Source organism: Tupaia chinensis, unplaced genomic scaffold (genome assembly GCF_000334495.1).
Source record: "Tupaia chinensis unplaced genomic scaffold, TupChi_1.0 Scaffold147880_1, whole genome shotgun sequence".
NCBI classification, from domain to species: Eukaryota; Metazoa; Chordata; class Mammalia; order Scandentia; family Tupaiidae; genus Tupaia; species Tupaia belangeri.
Genome location: NW_006207730.1, coordinates 2,843 through 13,691, shown reverse-complemented (window position 1 = coordinate 13,691; position 10,849 = coordinate 2,843). Strand labels below are relative to the sequence as shown.

Here is a 10,849-nt window from a genome sequence, read left to right as displayed (position 1 = left end):
CTGGGACCGCCGCAGCAGCCGCCACCGCTGCCGCCGCGCAGGGCGCGGGCGGGGCCCCAAAGAATAATTATTTAAAACTGCAGAATTCAGAAGTGAATTCATCAGTAATATGGGCTTTTCTTTGTTGGGAAACTATTCATTACTGATATAATCTCATCACTTGTTATTGGTCTATTTAGGTTTTCTCTTTTATACTGATTCAGCCTAGGTAACTTGCAGGTGTCCAGAAATTTGTCCACCTCATCTAGGTTTTCTAGTTTGTTGGCATATAGTCACTCAGTAATATACTTTTTTTGTATTTCTGACATATCAGTTATAAATTTGGGAAGTTTTTAGATAGCATATCATGAAAGAGATCGTCTGTCCTTTTACCCATCTCTTCCCATTCTGGAATACCCATTATGCAAATATTTGGCCATTAATAGGGTCTAAGGTTTCTCATATGTTTTCCTCATATTTTTTTGGCATAAGGCATATGTGCTTGTCAGAGAGAGAGAGACAGAGAGTGAGACAAAGAGGGTGAAAGTGAGAAATCATTCCCAGGGAGGATGGCCATGACACAATCACTTCTTCTCCATTCTCCTCTTGTGATTTTGGGCACACACACATATGCACCCAACACATATTCTTTGCCAGGCACTTTTCTAAATATTGGGGATACAAAAAAATGTATTTGAAGCAAAATATAAAATAAATAATTAACTTACACAGCTTTTAATTATTAATGGTTCTGATTTAACTTTATCCACATATTCTTCTGAAGCTAAGTTGGCAAATGTTCTCTCACTTTTATGAACATCAGAGGTGGAAGGGTTTTGTTTTGTTTTGTTTTGTTTTTGTTTTTGTTTTTGTTTTTTTCATGGCAGTCTTCTCATACAATCCCTCCCACCACCATTTCCTGTGTAATTAGCATGCTTCTTACACCAACCATCTCTGCCTATTTTAGTAAGAGGAATTCAGCCTATCACTAAGGTTTCTTCTACTTTGTAACGTGACTTTTTTTTTTTCAAGATTTTTGCTACAGGGTGGATATGCTCGCTGGAGAGGCTGAGAGAGACAGAGAGACAGAAAGTGAGAAATCATCCCCCAGAGGGGATGGCCATGTTGCAATCCCTTTTCCTCCATTTTCCTCTCAGGATTTTGGGCATGTACCCACACACGCCTGGCATCAGTTTTAAGTCACCGAGACCGGAACCCAAAACATGGTCGACTACATGGGAATTTAGTGATGTAACCATTATGCCATATGCTGGTCCACCTGTAACATGACTTTTTTCCCCTAAAATAAAGCTTTTAATTGTATACATGTTGTTATCAACATCTTTAAATATTATTTGAATATTGTGATTTAACAGGTCTAATAACTTGAATGTTCTTCCAAAAGTACATTTGAAATTGATATGCTAGTCTGAGTTAATTAAGTTACCACTCAGTTTTATCTTTTGAAGTGTTTTCCAAACGGGATTTTGCTCAATGATGTAAGCTTTAGCTGTGACCATTCTGTAGCAGATGCTATCTATGTATAGTTTGGAAGCAGTCTTAGCTACAGTGCATATCAGATTAATAGCATTTACTGTGTTATGTACTGAAATTATCTGTAAGTTGCTACCCAGGAATCTCTGCTGAATCCTGAACATTAGTTTCCATTCTTCAAGCCCATGGAAGGTGGCAGACAGAATCAAAAAAACTGTTTTGGTGAATATTAATAAACTTTTCAATTCTGGCTAAGACTGCTTCTTCAGCTGACATCAGACATTATTTAGTATCCATCAATAAAAATGCAACACCAGAAAGAGAAAATATAATTGCTCCATTTTCCACTGAATCTGAATACCAAACCTTGTGGCTTTGATTTTCTAGGCAGTCGCAACTTCACAACTCATAAGAGATGAACTCATAATAACAGTAGTTGTCCATTTTGTTTGTTCTTTTCCACTTGTTTCAGCCATCTGTCTTTCTTTGGATAAATCCTGGTGGCATGCCAGGGACCAGCCTTGGCAGGGGTGGGTTGACTTGTTGGAGGTGGCGCTGGAAGGAAAGACTAAGACCTCGGTGCCTTTTTTGTGCACGTCCTCAGTCAGACACTCTCAGAGATCGCTCCTGTAGAGTGACAATTGCTAGGAATTATTGTGCCTTTTTATTGAAAATGTTATACATGCAAGTAAATGGGTGAGGGGCTACATCTTCTAATTATCAGTTCATAAAGTTTTAACAATAGGGATCAGAGATTCCATTCAGGGTTGGATTAAGGACAGATCTATTATAGTTCAGCAATTGTTTGATTGAAGTAAGCAGGTTTTCGGGAACTTCAAGGAATGCAGTTTCGGGAAACAGCTCCATCAAATAGCGTTACTTATCGGCCAATGCCTGGCGGCAGCTGCCTTGTGATTACTAAGTACGATGCTAAGAAAAGGAAATCTCAAGTATAGGTATTAGTTCTTATGGATCTCAATAAAGAATGATACTTATATAGTTTTATAGGGATCTAAAACTTAATTCAAGGAATCCTAATATATCTATCTATTCTAAAGGGGTGAACCTATTGTTCACTTGGTGAGGTCAGGGATACTTTAAACAGCTTCTTCAACTGGCGGTACCAGATTTTCTTAAGTCAAAAGTAAAGTGACTACCAAGTTAATGAAAAACTTTAAAATGGGTTTGTGGTATACCTAAATGTTCTGTTGTGCCTGTGGAACCACTGTTATGTATTTTGTTAGAACATTAGCTACTGTGGGGCGAGAGTGTCCTGGGCTAGTTTTGGCCTAATCCTATTGTATATAAATAAAAGGTTATTTTTAAGCTTATGTTAAATGTGTCTTGAAGGGCCTTCCAAAGGTCAAGAAGATTTCTGCCTAGATGGAACTTCAGCACACCCTCCATTGTGACTGCAGGGATGAAGCATTGTAATTAACAGTAGGTTGTCAGGGCAAAGGGGAGCGGTCGGGGGGACTTTCAGGAAGTCTTACCACATACTCAAGATGTATGAGAGAGCTATGTAATTCTTTTATAGTAGTATATCAGGGAGTTGGGGTGGGGGGTCACTTCCCAGCAAGGCTTCTGCAGTCTCCGGAGCCTACAGCAAGTGGCCTTGCCAACATGCTGAGTCGACCCAAGCTTTGCTCATAGGTCTGGGGGCATACAGCAGCGGCCTTGCCAACGTGCTGAGCTGACCAAGGCTGTGCTCAAAGGTCGAGGGCTCAAACAGATCCTGGGGCACCGCCAGGTTGGACTCCTTCAGTGGCACAATCTTTAATTTACATTGAAGAAACCTGACAAACGCTACCTCAACCAGGTGGTCAGAAATCATGTTGATAGTATGGAGCCTGAATATGATGTTGACTTCTCAATAACCCATGTCCTTATTACTGGGTCCTTAGAGTCAGCTGGGCTGCTCCCAAACTTCCAGAACAGTCCTAACATGACTTTTTAAAGCAATACCCATTCATCCTTTCTCCCTCAATTTTCATCAGTGTCTAAAAATGTTAGAGACAAACCTGCTAGTAGGTAACTCTTACGTTTCTTCCTTTTCTCTGAAACTTTGACCTACCATGATGACCCTGATCAAGGAAGTCACTTCCTTAGCTAGATCTTTTAAAAATTCACAAGACGTGTATTTATTCCCTTTCTCAAGAATATGGGGGGCTTTTCTGAAGAATTTTTACTCTTTCTCGCTGGAGAGAGATACAGAGAAAAAAGGAGAGAGAGAAAATGAGACATCACCCCCTGGAGGGATGGCTGCACTGCAATTCCTTTTCCTCCATTCCCCTCTTGGGATTTTGGACATGCATGCACACGCATCCAGTATGAGTTTCAAGCCAGCAGGTCTGGGACTTGAACCTCAGTCAGCCATGTGGGAATCCAGCGCCTTAACCACTATACCACCTGCTGGCCCCATGAATGCAGATTTTAAAATGGAATTCAATTACCACTGCTGTAAGAAGTATCAAGCTTGCATTTCACAACCTATTGTAGCCCTTTACTAACAGAGACACATTTTTCTCTTTCTGAACCTTCTCAATACTTTTGAATAGGACAAAACAAAACACAGTAAAACAGTTTTTAATCTGTATTTACTCCTCAGTATTAAACAACCTGAACTCTGCAGGCAATTCCTCTCTTTTGGAATATGCAGACTTAGTTCAGCTAAGGAAGGAAGATTGAGCTTTTAGAAATAATTTGCTGGGATCCCAGAATAAGGATGTCAGCACCAGCCCAATACACTGTTCTTTCTAGTGGCCAAGCAGTGCTGTCCTTAGACCTTAGCTGAGGGCCTTCTCTGAGAACTTCATAATTCTGCTATTTCCTCGATTGAGATCTCAGCCATTAAGGGGACTCAGATGCAAGGACTCAGAGATCGGTGTGGCCCATAACATATCCAGGCAGTATGTGGGAGCATAAAGGAATAAAATGACCCAACACCAGCTTTAACCTGCTCCTTCAGTGTAGAACAAAGATTGGGGTAATGAGAGAGGTAACTTGAAGGTAACTGACATGCACAAACCCTTTGTATCCCCTCAGGAGCTATTCCCATTCTCCTTATACCCTACTTTCTGGTGTTCACTAAATTCTGGTCCTTGGCTGTGCTCTCCTTAGCCTGGCTCGCTTATGATTGGAACACCCACAGTCAAGGTAAGAGATAGAGGAAGAACGGTGGTCGTGTCTGTGCCAAGAATGGAATTGCAGGGAGAGGGGCATGGAGAGAGAGATGGGGAGATGTAAAGGAGAGAGAGGGGAGAGCAAAACCTTTTAGGGACAGAGGTTTCTGCCAACTCTTCCAGAGATCATTAATCATTAGGTTTCTGGACAGATGCCTCCAGTCACAATCTGTTTCTATATCTCCTTCCCACTCCAGAGGAACAGGGGATTCCTATGTCTTGGGGATTGGGTTAAGAAACAGTATCTATAGTTCTTAGGTCTGAGGAGGAAGCACCTCCTGTGGATGAAAATTGTAGGCAGAACTCTCCACGTTTGGAGAGGTAGAGACACTTGGCAATGCCCCATCTGCCCTTCTCTTTTCTTCTGTACCCACAGGTGGTAGGCGTTCAGCTTGGGTACGAAATTGGACCCTCTGGAAGTATTTCCAAAAGCACTTCCCAATAAAGGTGACTATCTCTCCTCTGGGGTGTCCTCTGTCCCTGTTACCCAGACTCTCAACTCCATGTTTTCAAAGGCTTTAGTGACCAGCGGTGTATGTCAAAGGCCCAGAGAGGTAATGCAGGGGAAGGGTACAAGATAGGTGGTCAGTTGGGAAGACAAATGGGTAGCAGCTTCTTCCAAGGCAAAAAACACAGGTCAGCCTCTATGACCATCACTATCCCTGGCAATCCTATGACATTGATGACATCACAATTAACAGAGATTTGGGGCTTCCAGAGGGAAATATAGCCTTCCTGCTGGAGTCTGCGTTCACATGTTCTCTTTTCCTTCTTCCTAACAATTGCTGTGATTCTATCTCCCTCTAACAGCTGGTGAAGACTCATGACCTTTCTCCCAAACACAACTATATCATTGCCAACCACCCACATGGTATTGTCTCTTATGGTGTCTTCATCAACTTTGCCACTGAGGCCACTGGCTTTTCTCAGATTTTCCCATCCATAACTCCCTTTTTAGGGACTTTGGAAGGGATCTTCTGGATCCCAATTGTGCGAGAATATGTGATGTCAATGGGTGAGTATAAGAAATTACTCCATTCTTTGACCTACTTCAGGATCGTAACCCAATAAATACTGACAGAATCCCAGCTGGAGGAAAACTTTGTAGAAAGTGAATACAGAGCATGGTGGACCAATAACAAGAGTTTGTGGCCAAGCAACAGGTTCTATCCAAGATCTGGGAGGTGGAGTTCAGTTGGGAAGCAGGAGAAATAGGTATTTATAAGAGTCAGTGGGATTTTTTTCAGAGGAGGAACCAGAAGGCTGGAACTCAGGATCAAAACAAAAATAGAAAGCATAAGGAAAAAGCCAATTTTAAACACAAATACAGGAAAAATCAGGCATGAACAGGGTAGCTGAAACAAATTTTACCAGATTCTTTCTGGGATATCCATTGGTTTCTTTGTACAGCAGAGTAGCTCCCATCCCAGTGTCATAAAGTCTCTCCTACTAATCCATGTTCTTTACCTCCTGGGAACTCTTTAACCCTTGCATAATGTAGCTAGGAATAAAGGATAGATATGCACCCATCAGAATCCAGGGCAAATTTCACATGACAGGCTTCAAGTCAGAGCACTGTGACAATAACCTTCTCCATGAATAGACATTTATCTTTCTGGACACCAGAAAACAACTGAAAGCAAACATAAAAAGTAAGATACATTTATCTGAAGGAGTCACTTGGGACCACTAGAGTCCCTAAGGATGCTTCTGTGCCCCTCTGAGGTTGGCTTGACCCTGGAGCAGGATTGTCTCTCAAAGCTAGAGCTTGGAAGTAATATTCTGCCACCTTGGTAGAGAATAGAAGGTGAAGGCAGAACAAAGACTGTACACAACATGATGAAAGACTCTGATTATTGTTAAACAACAGAATGTCATCCACATCTTATCATTTGTCTCCATCTTGATTTGTCTTGGGTGGGTTCCCAGGCCTTCCTACTCTCCAGAAATCTTAGCCAATATCTTCCCTTTAACACATTGCTCTTAGGGAGGAAGTAGCTTAGTGGTGGCAAGTCCCAATAACCCGAAGGGAGAGAGTTCTGAAGGTTCTCTAGTGCTGTCATACTGGGCAGAGAGGAAGAAGCTGTGGTTCTCCGGTAGAGTGGGAAGAGCTAGACTTAAATACTATTGATCTGAAGATAGTAGGTTATTGATGAAGTAGTCAGAGGAATTCAGGATAGTCCCAACTATAGTATTAAATACTCCAGACAAGCAGCTCACCTTATAGACCAACCTCAGGCTAGAGCTAACCTGAAATATAGAGGTTAAAGGTAGAAAGAAAGCAATAGTCACTAAACAGCAGAACTGTATCCAGCAGAGAGAATCTGGAGGAACTCCTCACCCACCCTATCCTCAGGCACCATGTTTGTTCTACCATTTGATTCTTTGTTTTCACAGGTGTGTGCCCAGTGAGTAAGTTGGCCTTGAAGTATGTGCTGACCCAGAAAGGCTCAGGCAATGCCATAATTATTGTGGTGGGTGGAGCTACTGAAGCCCTCTTGTGCCATCCAGGAGCCTCCACCATCTACCTCAAAAAGCGTAAAGGTTTTGTAAAGTTGGCACTGAAGACAGGGTAGGTTCTGGTATTTTCTTGTCAAGTGTATAGGCCATCTATAGCCCTCTCCAGAATGGTGCCCTCTTGGGGAAACATGTAATAGGGGGTCCTTTTTTTTTTACCCTAATTGCTTCTCTCTACCCCTTAACACAGTGTTTTGAGGCTTTTTGGGTCTCCAGATATATTTGAGGGGAGCACTTTTCTTATTTGAAGTTAGACAAAGAACAGCAGCAGACCTTCTGGTTTCTGCCTATTAGCCTAGTAGTCTATGGGCTTGGGAAAGTAAGAGTTCACTCCATAACAATCTACTGACTAAAAAGTCCTGAGAACCTACCAAGAAAAAGAAAGACACTGGCCTTGATTAAATGAAGGTGAATAAGAAATGAAGAAGAATAAGACATGCCCCCCAAAGAGTGTACAATCTGGTTTAAGAAGTAGAACACATTTGTTCAGCAGTTACCAAATACCTACTGTGTGTAAGGCATAGTACTAGGCATAGTACAGGCCCTAAAACAGTGCAGTCATGTAGAAAGTACTTACCGAATGAAGTGCTATAATGGAGATGTGTGCAAAACACTGTGGTAGAAAAAAAAAACACTGTGGTAGCACCACTTTATAGACTAGACCTTGACTCAGAGTAGAGATTTCATAAGTGGATGACATATGAAATGTGAATTGAAATATCATGAGGAGTTGCCAGTCAGATCAAAAGGGAAAAAGAATTTAGGCATTCTGAGAGAACCTATGACATGTCAGGCTCTACAACCAGGCCCCAGGGACTCAAATATTAATGAGACACAAGTCCCACATTTGGTCTGCTGTCTACTGAAAGAGTCAGATAGGCGAGGAGAAGACTCTAATACAGAGTTGGAGCAGTATTAGTGCAGGAGAAGGTTAAGTACTAGATGAGTGGTGCCTAGCCCACATTGGGGGAACTGGAGGTGGACATAGAAGGTTTCTTCGGGGGGTGACATTTAAACTGAGTATTGAAGAGAAAAATTGAACTAGCTTCTAGAAGACAGAGGGAAGGTACAGTGGGAGCAGAATGCACAGACACATAGATGAGAAAGAACTTGGTACACCTGGTATGACTTCAAGGAAGAAGTGGGGAAGGGAAGCTAGCCAGATAAAGAGGGTTGGAGCATTAAGGCCATGCTAGGCAACATGGAGGAGCTCTGGAAGAGTCTTAAAGAGAGGAGTGACATGTCCAGACATGCAGTTTAGGAAGATCACTCTGGATTCTTGATATAATAAAGGCAGTTAGATCTCTTGAGATTAATTTCTTTCCAGCAGAGGACAAGGCACAGCAGCTCTCTTGAGAGAGTTCAGTTGAGAGGATTGTGCATGGCAGGAACGGGACACAACACTGGAGATGTTTGGGTGATGGAGGTCTTGGCCTATAATGGGGATATTGGCAAGGTTTCTCACCTTGGAGAGGGTTTTGCTAGGGCAGTTTCCTTAGAAAGCTCATACTTATGATCCTCTCTTTTTAGGGCATACCTTGTCCCTTCCTATTCCTTTGGCGAGAATGAGGTTCACAATCAGTTGACTTTTCCTGAAGGCTCATGGAAAAGGTTCCTCCAAAACATCTTCCAGTACACCGGCAAAAAAATCCTGGGACTAAACTTCTGTATCTTTCATGGTCGGGGCCTCACTCGTGGATCCTGGGGCTTCCTGCCTTTCAATAGGCCAATTACCACTGTAGGTAAGCTTTCCAGCATCCCTGGACCACCCCAGTCCTGGATCCCAACCCTTACCAAATCATCCATCAAGTCTCAGGGAATTTGGCGTACAGCTGGAATGGGTAATGGGAATTACACTGGATGTGGTTGAGAGCTGGGAGGAGAGGTCATCTAAATAGATAAGAGTTGTGGCTGTTCATTTGTGGGACAGCTGCCATAAAAGCATCATTATTCACACACACACACACACACACACACACACACACACACACACTCCTTCAGCACTCTTATGTGCTTGCTCATTTTTTTTTCAAGCATAGGTTATATCAGATGATCAGAAAATGAGGGCCAGAATGGAGCTGGAGCAGAGGGAAAAGATGAAGAAAGAAGAGGGAACCCAAATTCCATGTTTTAGTGTGTGATCCTCAGTGAGAGATGGGTAATTTGAGTTGAAGGGGGGAAACTCTGATGCTTATCTCTTCTCTTTCTCCATAGTTGGAGAACCCCTGCCAGTTCCCAAGATTAAGAAGCCAAACAAGAAGACCGTGGATGAGTACCATGCCCTCTACATCAGTGCTTTGTGCAAGCTGTTTGATCAACACAAAGTTGAATATGGCCTCCCTGAGACCCAGAAGCTGACAATCCTATAACAGGGACCATTTTCCCTTTACTAAATCCCCAATGCCATAAGAAATCCATGTAAAGCCACAGGGAAAAAAGAATTGGAGGAAAGGGGAGGATTTCAAGGATGAAAGGGGAGGCCAAACAAGCAGGAAGTACTTAATGAATTGGGGTTTCAGTAATGGAATTATCTCCCAAATGGCCAAAGCAGATTTGGAGGAAGGAACCAAAAGTGAGGGGAGGACTGGAGAGAGCTAGCTAGAAAAGTAAGTGACTACATCACTCCTAGTTATTCTAGGGTATCAACCCAGTTTGAGAGTCTAGTGAGCCAGTCCAGCTAACTGTCTGATCAGTGTAATGAGAAGCAAAAGAACACTGTGCCCCTTATTCTTGAACCTTAATGACACTAGCATTATTTAGGTTAGGCTTAGAAGCGTTATTTAGATCAGGGATGGTTTGTTTCCTCTCGAGCTCTTTCCTTACAATTTTGGGACTGTCACGATGTAAACCAGGGACTTAAATTTCATGACCCCTGCTGACAAGATTCCTTCAGTTGCAACAGAGTTCTAGACTGGCAATGCAGTTACGATTTCCTCTATCAAAATAAAATTCTAAATATATAAAACAGTATATGACTATTTCCTAATTATACTGTGGTTTACTAATAGGCTTCCTTCAAATCTAATATTTTCCCTTCTAACCAGAAAGCTGGTCTGCGAAGAGCCATTTTCCTCTTCTATTAATACTGCCCCTGACAGAAAAGGTAAGAGAACAAAACCACAGCTTCTACACAGTATAAGAGACAGGAGTACAACCATGGAGACAATAACGAGTATCTACTGAGTTATCCTCCTTCTCTGATACCACATAATCCTGGGTCAGAGGGAAGGGATACACAAGACTATGTACCAGGTATAAGTTTGCCTGATGTCAAGTCCCATGGACTATGTCATTACTTTCACAAGTTTTGTCTCTTACTGATAACACCAGCCCAGTGAGATTGAGATCAGCATAATCTCCATTTCATAATAGCCAAACCTTCTAGAGGTTAAACAACGTACCCAAAGCTATGAAATTTTGGGTAGCACTTGCATCCAAACCCAGGTCTTACTAATTTGAAATCAAAGTGAACTCCAATGCATGACAACATTTTCTATTTCTCATTTTCTGGAGACCTATTTATCTCCTTCATTTTTCTTTCTTCTCTTTCTTTCTTTTTTTTTTCAGAGAGATTTTTGCTATAGTGTGTGTGCACTTGCCAGAGAGACAGAGGAGAGACAGAAAAGCAGAAAGCAAGGAATTACGCCCCACCCCCACCCCCGGGAAGGATGGCCACA

The 10,849-nt window shown here is 42.2% G+C and overlaps 1 protein-coding gene and 1 pseudogene across 1 annotated transcript in view; one reads left to right on the top strand and one right to left on the bottom strand.

Moving 5' to 3' along the window:
* DGAT2L6 (diacylglycerol O-acyltransferase 2 like 6) overlaps positions 1–9,882 on the top strand; it is a 42,600-nt gene extending 32,718 nt beyond the window's left edge. Inside the window, exons 2-7 of the mRNA XM_006169968.1 lie at positions 4,519–4,629; positions 5,032–5,102; positions 5,466–5,670; positions 7,053–7,227; positions 8,703–8,914; positions 9,387–9,882. Of these exons, the coding sequence (XP_006170030.1) occupies positions 4,519–4,629; positions 5,032–5,102; positions 5,466–5,670; positions 7,053–7,227; positions 8,703–8,914; positions 9,387–9,541 (929 nt within the window). The 3' untranslated portion in view covers positions 9,542–9,882. The remainder of the gene's footprint in view (positions 1–4,518; positions 4,630–5,031; positions 5,103–5,465; positions 5,671–7,052; positions 7,228–8,702; positions 8,915–9,386) is intronic.
* Positions 1,404–1,949, bottom strand: LOC102500196 (uncharacterized protein C1orf146 pseudogene; annotated as a pseudogene).
* Positions 9,883–10,849: the final 967 nt, after the last annotated feature.